Here is a 13,834-nt window from a genome sequence, read left to right on the forward strand (position 1 = left end):
GTCTGTGTGTGCGTGTGTGTGTGTGTGCTTTTTTTTTATATCTAGATATTGGGTGAAAATTCTGAATAAAATAGATTTTTAATGCAAGCCTTACAGGATATTTGTCGCATATTGTTGTTTGTGTATTCCGTAAAGTTTGGTCTATAAGCCACGACTTTTTGCTCCAGCTTCAACCTCTGCGGCTTATACAATGATGTGGCTTATTTGAGGATTTTAACGATCCCGGGAGTGTCATGTTCTCGTCTATTCTTAGCTGCCCTTCAACTCACCAAAATCATGATTTCTGTCCATGAATTTTTGGATGAGCTTCAGGATAGTGTGCTAACTGTTCACGTTTTATAAATCAAATCTGCACACATTAAAGCCTTCAGATCAGCATTCAGTTCTACTCTGCTCAAGCATACACCCTCATCATGCCAAAAACGCGACGTTATGGCTATGATGCAGCCTTCAAATTGAAGGCGATCGACCTAGCAGACGACAGTGCAAGCGATGAACCAGCAGCGACCTCCACCTTCATGTTCATGAAGTGAAAGCAAGGCTGAAGTCAGTGACAAGATGGTGGAGGAAGCTGTGCTGGTTCTCTTCAACTCAGACACTGAAGACGAAGATTTCAGTGGATTCAGTGAGCAGGATGATGTTGAATAAATGTGACTATCCCTAAATTGTGGATCTTATTTTCATTGTGTTTATTTATTATTTTTTTGTGGCACTAGCAGTATTTTTGCTTGCTTTTCTTTCTGTTGTTCCCGCTTGTGTTTATTTCATAACCTACAGTATTGACAGCTTTTCTGTAGTATCAGTATGTGTTCCGGTACCTGAAATAAGTGCAGCTTATAAACCAGTGCAGCTTATGCATATATAAAGTTCCATTTTTTCCAAAATTTAGTGGGTGCGGCTTATATACTGGTGCGCTCAATAGACCTAAGTTTACGGTAATTCTCTTCACTGAATCAGATGCCCAGAACGTACTGCTACAGCTAATAAGATTATTTTAAGTGTGAATAGTTGTAAATTTCTATCATTAACATGATAATTAAAATGGCTGTTGCTGTCTTATCATTTATAGTTTTTTTTGAAGATGTGATTTGAGTGAGTTTCTTGTTGTGTGATACTTGTAACCATTGTGTGGTGTGGTGGTGGTGTCCTGGTCGTGTTTCAGGGCATGCAGGTCCGAGCCAGAGGATCTATGTTGGAAACCTGAACCCCAATGTGAAGTACTCCTTTGTAAGTCTCCCTCACCTCTCTTCCAGTCTGTCTACATCCATCTTCTGCCTCTCACTCTCCTGGTTACCCTGTCACTGCCTGTCATGCCTGAATTCTACAGCCTTGAGAACTTCAGTTTTCAGTCCTGTGTTCTCTGTTTGATCTCTGTGTTTATTGTTGTTGATATTCTGTGCTTTCATCTCTTTACAGTTTCAGCATGTCGTATTGAAGTGTGTTATCGCCTTCTCTCAATTGTCTGTGTGTTCATGCGCATATATTTTCATATACACATTGTCTCATTGGTTGTTTTTTTTGTTTGGTTTTTTTTTAGTGCTTGTACACTTTATTTCACTCTGGACTCTGTTTTTTTCGAAATTGAATAATTGATATTTTCATGTGACGTCACCAAGTGTCATCGCTTGGCTTGTGAGTCATCACTTGGGAAATCAGTCGTGTGTGTGTGTTTATACATATGTGACCGTCTCCCACAAAATAATAGATAATTCACGCTGCATTCAGTTGCGGTACAGGCAAAAACAGTGCTGAGGGTCCATCTGGGGCAAATCAAGATTTTTGCACCAGTGCATAGTTCAACCTCTACATTACAACTTATCTAGATCGCTGTTTTTGCCGAATTCAAACTATAAATTTGAAAATTTAGTTAATTTCCTGATATGCTTGCCGATATTGCAGAGCAATTATCCCGAAAAACAGCATATCTTACATTAATATCTGTTCGATATCTTTATAGAACAAGCTCCCTGATAACCTCCGTCATTCTGATTCCCTCGCATCTTTTAAATCTCGTCTCAAAACTCACCTTTTCCCTCAGCAATAAGTTCAATTGTGGCAGGTCCACTTCCTTTTCGTTAGCTGTGCTTGACTATGTGTGTATACATATGTATGTGTACATAACTACATGCATGTATATGAATGTGTATTGTGTGTGCGTGTGTTTATGTAAGTTTGTGCCTGCCTATGTGTGCGTATGTGTTAGGGTAGCTGTTAGATGCACATGTATATTAAAATGTATGTATGCAGTGTGTGTGTGCGTGTGTGTATGTGTGTGTGTGTGTGTGTGTGTGTAGTCACATTTGGTGTGTGTATGTAACATAGATATAATGTTTTATGTTAACAAAAGCGTTTTTGTAAAGCACCCAGAGCAGATTTCTGGATAGTGTGCTATATAAGTATCCATTATTATTATTATTATTATTATTATCAAAGAAAAAGAAATACTAAGAATAAACATGTAGGCAAATACATGAAAACATAATTAAGTGGAAATGGAAGATACTTAGAGGGCAAATCACTGAAATAAACGATGAACAAAAATGGGCCACACTCAGCGAACTCCTGCGCACCCACCCACACTGGCACACTGGCATATTCAAAGTACAAAAAAAGAAATAATGTATTTAAAAAATTCACGAGTTTATATTAATTCTGAAAAAAATCAAAATTTAGATGTGCATCATTCTAATTTTGATGTAAAAGAAATGAAACAAGAGAGGCAAGGCCTTCAAGACTCACTTGTGACTGAGAGTAAAACACACAAGCTTTTTATGTATTGAGTATAATTTCAAAATGTAATGTTTAAGATGAGAAAGATCAGTTTAAAGCAAATTAAGTCCCCTAGCATTAATTACAGAGTAATTTCCCTTTTTTACTATCTGCACCAAAACGTTTGCAAAATAAATAAAACTTCCATGCTTAGCAAAAGAAGTTCCTGTTTGAACAAAAATTGATAATAATGACTGCTCTTGTTGTTGGGTCAGAATATCAGATCAAAGTGCCAAGTTTAGAGAATACAAAAAATATAAATATAACAGTAAATGCAGTTTGCATATAATTAGGCTTCATTTTTTTTTTTTTTTTTTTTTTTTTGTGCCCATCCCAGAGGTGCAGTATTGTTTTAAACAAGATGACTGGAAAGAACTGAATTTTTCCTATTTTTATGTCTAATTTGGTGTCAGCTGACAAAGTATTTGCAGAGAAAATGTCAATGTTAAAGTTTACCACAGACACACACACACACACACACACACACACACACACACACACACACACAGACAACCGAACGCCGGGTTAAAACATAGACTCACTTTGTTTACACAAGTGAGTCAAAAAGCTTTATTTGTTGAGTGATCAAGAGAAGAATCTCTTTTACATCCCAAAACAACCATTCAAAATTACATTAGTAGTATCATCAAGAGTGAATATCATTGCCCAAAGCATGTACGGGCCCTTGTTTGATAACCTGCCTAACTTTCACAGGCACTTAGCTAAAACAAACCCCCGTTACTTTGGAAAAATCTCAAGAGTCCGTTGCAAAACTTTTAAGCTGTTTTTCTCAAAATGGCTGCCGCACTACTGACACACGTTGAACTGACATAACTTCTACATTTTTTTAACCTGGGAACATGTTTTATGCACCATTTGAAAGGTCTTTTCGTCTTCTTTCCGGGTATATATAATATATATCTTCATATCCTCAAGAACCGACTTATCTATCATTTTTTATAAGCTGGTCACATGTGTGTATTTTGCTCTAACAGGACATGTTCCGCAAGTTGTTGCATGAGTTCAAGGTCAGCTGGGTGACCTTGAAGGGTTTTGAAACCCCAGCAGGAGAAAAGAAAACGTGAGTATTGGAGGGGATTGATGGTCAGGAGAGGGGAGGTGGGTTGATGAAGAGGAGGGGGGGGAGGGGGTTGGGGGGGGAGGGAGAAATTAATGGGTTTTTATTGCCCCCTTTTTTTTTCTTTTTACAAGAGGGATGGTAGGGGACATGAGACAACAGTGAGTTCAACTCACCTACAGTGAAACTCCTCTAAATCAGAAAGGATGACAAGGAGGTAAACACAGGGCCAAGCTATTCCACATTCTTTAGAGATATCTGTATATATGGGTCAGAAAAAGTTAAGGACCACATGGGAAGTTGCACAGTTCTCATCTTGGGAGCATGGTGAAATGATGCTGAATTTTAGGCACAGTGGTGTTTGCAGCCACCATAGTGAACACCACTTACAGGTGCTTTCTTGACTTTATTTTCTTTTCTTTTTTTTTTAATGAAAATCCACAGCTGTTGTTTGAAAACCACTGAATAAGTGTAAATTTTGGGCTGCAAATAGTTTTTTCTGGAGCATTTTTCAAGTTTTTCACAGTGCGCTTGTGCCTGAAACAGCTGTTTGTGTGTTCATTGAGAAGCCTGATGTGGACTAAGAGCAGCTTTGATGATTTAAAACATCTCTCTATTTGCTAACAATTTATGAAAAGATGCCTGCTTTTATGAAATGGGTCTTATCTTTTTGTGAAGTCTTAGAATGGAATATTTTGACAGGCTCAGGTCTCCCACAGATTCGGGTTTTTTTGTATGACTGAATGCCAGTTTGTCCAATTCATAACATCATTTCTTTCAAAGAATGAAGTGAAGGGACATTTGGGGAGAAGAACTGTGTAACCAGTGATGTGCCATATCCATTCAGGACTATCTTCTGGCTGAAAACGGTACAACCACTGATATTCCATATCAGTTTAGGAATGTTTTATGGCTGATTCTTGACTGTTGGCAATAATCATTATATGCAGTACATTCTTGGGGGGAACACACACACACACACACACACACACACACACACACACACACAAAAAAAAAAAACCAACAGATTATCATTTCATTGAAGTTACCCATCAGTATGACTACACCAGGCCATACTTCACCTTCTAGTTTCCAGGCAAGGTCAATTCTCTTAGTTGTCTTCCCTGGGTGTTTTGAGTGTTTCCCAAATACAGTTGACACTGGCACATACATTGATGTCAGGTAAGCGAAACAAGTGTGTTTATTTCCAGAGTGTGCAATGATGTTTTTTTCAGGTTTGCCTACATCCTGACAGCAAACAGACAACAAGCGGAAGGAATCGTGAAAAAGTTTGATGGGCATGTGTGGTATGGGAATCGCCTTACTGTGTCTGTTAAAGGTACGTTACAATGCAGTGTTTTGTTTTGTACTGGTAGATTAGAGAGAATGAAATTCAGAGATGCTGTGAAGCTGATGAAAATGGGAGCAGGTGGATACAGTAGTGAAGACAAAAAGTCTGGAGTACCTGTTTTAAAAACACCAAAGATGGGGGTTGATTTATTGGACATTTGTTGGCTGGACAGAAATTGTTCTCTTCTTCCTGAGTTTGCGCTATTTCATGCTTTCATTGCAAAAGTAAACAAATGCACATTTGTTGTTGAAATTCTAGAACTTTAAAAATGCTGACAAATGTCAGTTGATTGCAACTTAAACCCACACATTTTTTGGTAGTTGCGTTTTAATATGAAAAGTGACTGATGAAACTTGCAACGTACAAAACTTGTCCAGATTCTCTCTTGAACTTGCACTCTCTACTTCCTCCTCTGCTCTCTCCTTTGATGAATCTGCTGACATCTGTCTCTGTTTCTCAGTTTGACTCTTTTTCTTTCTGTCTCAGATTCTGCTGATTCTCTGTCTCTCTCCTGTCTCTTTTCAAAACTTTTTTTTTTCTTTTTCTGGGGAGGGGGTCAGAGTGGAAAATACCACTTCTATATTTCTAATCCTTTTTTTCCTCTCAGTTTTCATTTTATTCTCTGGATCCAGTACATGTAGCACTTGAGTGAGGTTTGATTTTACTCTTCCAGTGGTGCGTGTGGGCATCATTTAAACACTTTTTGTGCTGACAAGAAAAAATCTACAACTCAAAAGGGTGGGCTGATCTGCATGCAGGCATGCTAAATGTTCTGGTGATTTTTACGATTTCATTGTAATAAGCGTACGTTTTCTTAGAGAGGGATTTAAATTTTACGATTTTTGCGATCATGTTTCTTCTTGACCTTCTCTTCTCTTTCTTCATGTATGTTTCAACCGTTGCCGGAACAATTGCTATGTAAGAAAATATATTGTGTTTGGAGTCAATAGAAAGCTCATTTTGCATTCTTTGTAGAAACCCACTTCTTTTGTCGTTATTTCCAATCCATCCGGGAAGATGATGCGCGAAAGAAACAAAGCAGATTTACCGCTGAACAAGCGTACAGTGAGTGCCGCTGGCACGGCCTGTTTGTCAGCCACGTTTATTTATATCCATGCCCTACTTCCTGGGTTCATGAACTTTCGCTGGGCTAACTAAAGTGCCAGCACTGAACATCCGTGGCACGCACATGTGTGTGTATGTGTAATAATAATGTTATTTTTTGTCTTGTGTATAGAAAAGAAGAAAGACGTGGAGAAAAATGGCATGAATTTGGATGCTTCGAGAGATGTAAGTTGACACAGTGTTTGTTGTTATGGACTGCGTATTGTTGATGTGGACAATTTCCTGCAATTCAGTCTGCATATGATTTAAATTTGAAGAAAACAAAAACAGCAAGAGAGGCAAGGCCTTCAAGACTCACTTGTGATATACTGAAGAAAAAAAAAAGTTATTTATGCATTTTGTATAATTTCAAAATGTAATGTTTAAGATGATCAAGATCAGTTTAAAGCGAATTAAGTCCCCTAGCATTAATTACAGAGTAATTTCCCTTTTTTACTATCTGCACCAAAACGTTTGCAAAATAAATAAAACTTCCATGCTTTGCAAAAGAAGTTCCTATTTGAACAAAAAATAATAATAATGACTGCTCTTGTTGTTGGGTCAGAATATCAGATCAAAGTGCCAAGTTTAGAGAATACAAAAAATATAAATATAACAGTAAATGCAGTTTGCATATAATTAGACTTCTTATTTTATTTTTTTGTGCCCATCCCAGAGGTGCAATATTGTTTTAAACAAGATGACTGGAAAGAACTGAATTTTTCCTATTTTTATGCCTAATTTGGTGTCAACGGACAAAGTATTTGCAGAGAAAATGTCAATGTTAAAGTTTACCACGGACACACAGACACACACACACACACACACACACACACAGACAACCGAACACCGGGTTAAAACATACTCACTTTGTTTACACAAGTGAGTCAAAAAACAACAGTATGATGTGAACATGTCTTTTTGTGTACACTGGTTCCTTTGTGATTTGGGTGTACTGACATTGCACAAGATTTATGTGCATACACACCAAAAGGGAAAAAAAAATCATATTAGTTTTCTATCATGTGCTGATAGTAATTTGGCAGCAAATCTGAGGGCACAATTAACATAAAACATTGGTAATGCATACATGTTTTAGGTGTTGTTTTTTTTTTTTATTTTCCAGTTTACTGCTGCTTCCATGTAAAGAAAGTTGTTCTCTGTAAACTTTTTTCAGGTTACACAATTGAAATATTTTGCTCCTAATAGCAATGTTTCTGGCGATGTTCCTGTGTATCTTTTCTTTACCTGTATGGAACTTGTGGGAGGCACTAAGCAGCACTGTCTCTACTGCTGTGTGCATGTAAAATTGACAGTGTACTTGTTTCTGTTCATGCTTTTGATGTGGTCTGCACAAGACGTCCATTGATGCAGAGGAGATAGACATGCCTGGTTTGGAGCCAGCCTTGCCAGGATTGGAACCAGCGATGCCAGATCTGGAACTAGCTATGCCAGATCTGGAACTAGCTATGCCCGGTTTGGAACGGGCCAGGCCAGGTTTGGAACGGGCCAGACGGGGCATGAAATCAGCTATGCCAGGTTTGGAACCGGCCATGCCAGGACTGGAACCTGTGATGCCTGGTCTGGAACCGATCCTGCCGCCCTTGGAGCCAGCTCTGCCGCCCTTGGAGCCCATTCTCCCACCGCTGGAGCCTGTGTTGCCTCCCCTGGAGCCAGCCTTGCCAGAACTGGAGCATGTGGCTCCGCTGGAAAATTTCCGAGTCCAGCGCAGTTTTGAGGTTCCTACAGTTTTGGTGACGAACATCAAGGATGACGTGGATGAGGTGAGACAAAACTGTTGATATATTGTGATGGTTGGTGTATTATTGTCTTGTGCCTAAACGATTCCTGGGGTAATGGATGGTGTTTGAGATCGGTGAATTCTTTTTAACCCTTTCGCTGCCAGGAAAATAAGATTTAAGTGAAATCTATTTGCCAGGGTTTTTTCACAAAAAACGGGTATAAATTTTCAAAAAATTCTGTGCTCTTTGTTATTGGAGAAAGACCCATAAAAGTATATATTTTCTGAAAGGTAAATGAATAAAGAATACAAAACACATGCTATTTTCCCATTTTATATAGTTTTAGTGACATGCTGTTGTTTTGAAATCAGTGTTTTGTTTTTTGTCACATTTTCAACTTGTTCATTACAAACATTAGTCAGGTAATTTGCACAAAAACATCATATTTTCTGGACAAATGGATATCTGCAAACACAAAATCATACTAGAACAACCACAATATATATATTTTTTTTAAGAGATAGATACACAATACATTGTGACTTCTCCAACTGATAAGATGGATGTGAGGCCACACCCCCTCAGTCTCCACCCCCCCTCCTCCTCACCCCTCTCACACGGTCACTTGATTCAGTACTCATCAGACCGCGTTGGCTGCGTGCCAAGAATATCGCTCTGCTGCTAATTCGGTCATCTGTCGTCTGCTAACATCTGTACAGCCGGCATCACTCACTGTTACAGTCGCATCTTGGCCACTCTCTTGATTGCTCCCTTTATTTTCTATCAGATCGTCCTATAAGTGTTCATCTCTATCTTCTCCTTCGAATTTACGCTTCAATTCTTTCTGAGCATCAGCTAAAGAAAGAAATCAAGGTTGATTTAGTTCGTCACGATCGCATGTCTAGAGCACGGCGTCAGTCCGACATTTTGTTGAGCGAGCGAGGAGAGAAGTCAGGCAAACACTTGGACAGTGACCCAACCAAAACGTTAAAATAAAGGACTGCTTCATGACGTAGATGGGGTTTCTAGCTATGAATAGAATCTAGAGAGATTCCCCAGGCTAAAGCTACCACTATTTTTGCCAAGGAAGTGAATGCAAACCAGGGAAAAGTCAGAATATTTCGATGACGAGTTATCTCGTCATGCAGGCAGCGAAGCATACATGCTTGCCATGACGAGTTATCTCGTCATGCAGGCAGCCTAGGGGTTAAAGGAGATGTGTGTTTGTTGAGATCTGTGACTGTCCAGTGTCCAAAGCTTCATTCCTTGCCTGCCTCGTGTGAAGAAGAGAAAGAGTGAAATGAGAGGTGTTACACCTGTGACCATCCCAAAATGATCATGATGATCATTATAGTACATTTATTATAACACTTTCAAAGTGCTTCAACAGAACTGAGTGCCTCAACGTAATGTACAGACTGTTTGAAAAAAAATGTTTTTGGAATTGTTTTAAAAGATGTTACTGTTAGTGAAGGACGGTGCAGGACTGAAAAAGGCAGTGAATTTCAAGTTGACATAGCTGAAGAACTAAGCTCTCCTGCCGTGTTGCTGTTGAATTTTGGGATTTGGGGGCGCTGAAGATTGTGTGAAGGAGGGTGTGTCCCAAGAGGTGGCTCTGTCCCAGTGATGACTTCATCCTTGCACCAGAAGACGGCTGTCCTGTGATGGCTGTGTGTGGACGCACCAGGACCCTGTGACGTTATGGGAACGAAGCAGGGACTGAGGGACACTGGGCCCCCCCTAACCCCCCACAGCCCCCCCCGCCCCCCCAAACCCCCACCCCACTGGGTTCTGGTTTAGTTTTGCATACTAGTTTGTTACAGTGTGTGCTGTTACTTGTTACATGTTTTATGATTGCGCTGATGTGGTTGTGCATGTGTTGGTAAGTTAGTGGCCTCAGTATAATGATCTGTTCTGCAGTATAGTATGCTAAATGTGCCAGGAAGTATTTACTTTGGTATGATATAAAATATACAGTGTACATTCAGTGTGGTTTGGTTGTCTGTGTGTGTCTGCAGTAAATTTGACATTCTGTCTGTTAGATGGGGGAACCAAATTCGGCAGGACGGTCCCTTTCCATAATTTGCTTTATGAAGATAAATATAGCAGTTAGGGACAAAATCAGATCTTAAAGGCTTGCTAGGTTAGATCTTGAGTTTTGCTTCCCATCTTACCCAAATTATGCACAAGGATTGGCTGTGGGAGCTTAGCACTTAGAAGTCAAGATCATGGCATCAACAAAACTGAATTGAACAACAGCAAAAGAGACTCTTTTGTGATACCCACCCACATTTTTTACTTGACAAGGAGAAGTAGTGATGTATACAGTGTGTGTCCTGATGATGATTTCATCCTTGCGCTCATAGGATGGCTGACGGACAACGTCTGGCCATGTGCAGACAGCCCAGGGACCTGTGACGTTGTGTGAACGAAACAGGGACTGAGGGACACACAGCTAAAATCACAGTCACTGTTTACAGAAGTGGATACAGCAGGGAATAGAACATTATTTTTACAATCCGTTCAGGTTATACTTTGCTCCCCTGAAACTGAATGTTTTAGGCAATTTTCATCATGAATGGGCATGTATACATTCATTGATATCCGGAAGAGAAAGGAAAAAAGCATTGATTGTTTAAATATGACATACAGGGGTGGAATTGTGAGAAGTCTGTTGGCACGTCTCATTTCATAGGATGGACAAATGTGGATGTAGTTCCCCTGTGTCTGACATGGGGAAATGTACTAATTCATTTCACTGTAGTGATAAAAAAAAAGTATTAAACAAAGGAAAAGGATCAAGGTGAGAATACAGGTAAAGCACACAGTCAGGGATGTCTGGTCCTCTTCATTGCATTGTGCTTGTACAGTAATGTTGGTTTTCAGCAGAATGGAAAGTTGTTAGGATGGATTTTTGTTTTATCAAATCAACAACTTTTTTGTTTTGTTTTGTAACACATCTGCTCAGCAGTTCAGGTTTTTTCTTTGTTTCTTTCTTCTTCTTTAAAAAAAACTATTTTCATTACTGATAAGGTTAGTTTTTCATGCACACAGAAAGGGTCCATGGGTAGGACTGTGGACACTGCAGAACATAGTGTGTGTGTGTGTGTGTGTGTGTGTGTGTGTGTGTGGTTGTGTGTAAAGGGACATTGCATTTTTGAACTGAGTACATTTATCTTTGGTATAGCATTTTGATCCCCTAGGCATAGCAGTTTCTGCAAGTACTGAAATAGTATAATACTCCAAAGAAAGATCTTTGGCATTCATGAAGTATTTTTTCACAGGACAAGATTAAAAAAGATGAGAAGTAGTGATGTATACAGTGTGTGTCCTGATGATGATTTCATCCTTGCGCTCATAGGATGGCTGACGGACAACGTCTGGCCATGTGCAGACAGCCCAGGGACCTGTGACGTTGTGTGAACGAAACAGGGACTGAGGGACACACAGCTAAAACGTTTGTCTGCAAGTAGGGACACAGGGCCTTGTTGGGACACATGACGTTTGTTGAGAGAGATGAAATAGAGAGAGGTGATTCAATCAGGGATAGTTGTATCATGAATATGAGCATACATTTTTCTAGACGGGAGGAAAAAAAGAGGAGATAGTGAGGCAATATAATGTTCTGTGTACAACTTGAAATAGGCATGCTACTTCCACTGATAACTTTGAGCAGTCAAGCTTAAAGATAATAATAATAATACAGCATGCATACTGTTTTGACAACAGCAACAAATTCACCATTGTGACAAATGGTTTAGAACAGTAACAAACTATGTCTCCATATCATACTGTAACAAGTTGTAACTGTCAAGCTGTTTCCATGTCAGTATATTAAAACAGTGTTCTGTTTTCTTGCAGGTGGCACTTAAATGTCTCTTTGCTGTGTATAAACCGAAAGTAGTCCGCATATCTTGCTCACAGTTTGGACGGTGAGTTTGGCTGTTGTTGTTTTTTCCTTTGGTTCTTTTTTTAAAGCATCTTTTTGATTGAATCTGTTGTTTTTTTTTGTTTATGTCCTTCAGTTGTTCTTTTTAAGTTACAGCATGTGTCTATGTTTGTGTGATGGTGGAGGGATGAAAATGTGCACATACTTACATGTATGTGTGTAATTTTGAGTGTTTGTGCACACACCACACAAATGCACATGCTCTCTCTCTCTCTCTCTCTCTCTCTCTCTCTCTCTCTCTCTCTCTCTCTCTCTCTCTCTCTCTCTCTCACACACACACACACACACACACACACACACACACACACACACACACACACACACAGATTGACTTAATCACTGTCACTCGCTTTTTCTCTCTCTCACACATACACACCACACCATACCACTCTCTCACATACACAAAAAAAACACCCAATATTTGAGGTCCTGTGTGCAGCACACACTTTGTGCACTGGAAAAGAACCAGTGGCTACGTAAGAATGGTCCTCTGGAAAAGTTCTGTAGAAGAAAACAGATAGGTACACAGATACAGATGCATGCACTCCAGGCCTGACTCCTACATTGTTTTATGCTGCTGCCAGGCATCTGTGGTGTAGTGTATATGGATTTGTCGGAATCACGGTGACATCTGCTTGAGAAACTGAAACTGTGCTGACAGGAAGAAGGCTTTCATAGAGCTCGGCAGTGTGGAAGATGTGAAGCAGGCGGTGAAGAACTTGAACCAGAGCTTCTACAACGGGCAGAGACTGAAGGTGGACGTGCCCTTCAACAAACCGGAACTGCGCAAGGCTGTGCTGGGCTTCAGCCAGCTCCGGGCAAACTCCAGTGGTGAGAGAACGACCATTGATACACAGTCATCAAAAGTTCTGATGGGGCAATTATTTTTTGTTTGTTTTTTTGGGGGGATGTATAGTGCTTGTTTTTGTTGTTTTGTTTTTAGAATAGATTTGTGAATTGAAGTGTGAAAAATTGCCAAATTTGAAAATAAGAACTTTTTCTTTCAAAGATTTGAATAGGCTCTTCCTTGAAAATATGTATTTTTATGTCAAAATGTGAACATTAATTTTTTTTTTTTTCGGTGATAGAATCATCCCAAATTATGCAATGTATTTTATGTGAAGCTGGTTGAATTGGAATTTTAAATAAAGGATTTGTTTTCAGATGTGTCTGCTGTTGTATCTGATATATACAGTGGTATTTTGGTATAAAACTGATTAGATGGGAACTTTTTATTCTGTATTGGAGTATGGAAGTCTTTAAAAAATAAAAATAAAAAATAAAAAATTGTAGGGGTGAGAATAGTGTTACAGCTATATGGAATACAAAAGTCTTCAAAATTCTTCTAGAAAGAATAAAAGTGAGGAGAGTGAGCATTAGGGTAAACAGTTCAAAATTCTTCCTGAAACAGTGAAAGTGGGAAAAGTATGTAAGAGTAAGAGTGAGCGTTAGGGTAAGCAGTTCTTTAAAATTATTCCAGAAAGGATAAAAGTGAGAAGAGTGAGCGTTAGGGTAAGCAGTTCTTCAAAATCATTCCAGAAGGGATGTGAGTGAAGAAAGAGCATTATACCTATACTGGGGCTTTCAAGTCATCAGAATTCTTAAAGAAACGGGAAGTGAACTGATTTGGGAATGCAGGTGATCAGAACTGTTGGAGACGTGATGAAAAGAGGTGCATGCTGTGTGGACAGGGTCGGTGACGCTGTCAGACGTGCTGAAGACGCGTGGCAACCTGCTGTCAGTGCTGAATCTGCCAGACTTCCCATTCCACCTGGGCCAGCAGGTGCAGGTGCTCATCACCGCCGTCATCTCCGACAAGTTTTTCTGGGGACAGGTCCAGG

The 13,834-nt window shown here is 39.5% G+C and overlaps 1 protein-coding gene across 4 annotated transcripts in view; it reads left to right on the forward strand.

Moving 5' to 3' along the window:
* The window catches only part of LOC143296892 (uncharacterized), a 44,889-nt gene that overhangs the window by 14,647 nt on the left and 16,408 nt on the right, over positions 1 to 13,834 (forward strand). For all 4 annotated transcript variants that reach the window (XM_076608880.1, XM_076608883.1, XM_076608881.1 and 1 more), the window contains exons 7-14: positions 1,163 to 1,227; positions 3,765 to 3,850; positions 5,083 to 5,186; positions 6,436 to 6,488; positions 7,661 to 8,086; positions 11,906 to 11,976; positions 12,655 to 12,824; positions 13,685 to 13,834. The exon at positions 13,685 to 13,834 is cut by the window's right edge and continues 5 nt beyond it. In XM_076608880.1, the coding sequence (XP_076464995.1) occupies positions 1,163 to 1,227; positions 3,765 to 3,850; positions 5,083 to 5,186; positions 6,436 to 6,488; positions 7,661 to 8,086; positions 11,906 to 11,976; positions 12,655 to 12,824; positions 13,685 to 13,834 (1,125 nt within the window). The remainder of the gene's footprint in view (positions 1 to 1,162; positions 1,228 to 3,764; positions 3,851 to 5,082; positions 5,187 to 6,435; positions 6,489 to 7,660; positions 8,087 to 11,905; positions 11,977 to 12,654; positions 12,825 to 13,684) is intronic.

Source organism: Babylonia areolata, chromosome 22 (assembly GCF_041734735.1).
Source record: "Babylonia areolata isolate BAREFJ2019XMU chromosome 22, ASM4173473v1, whole genome shotgun sequence".
In the NCBI taxonomy this organism is placed as follows: domain Eukaryota; kingdom Metazoa; phylum Mollusca; class Gastropoda; order Neogastropoda; family Buccinidae; genus Babylonia; species Babylonia areolata.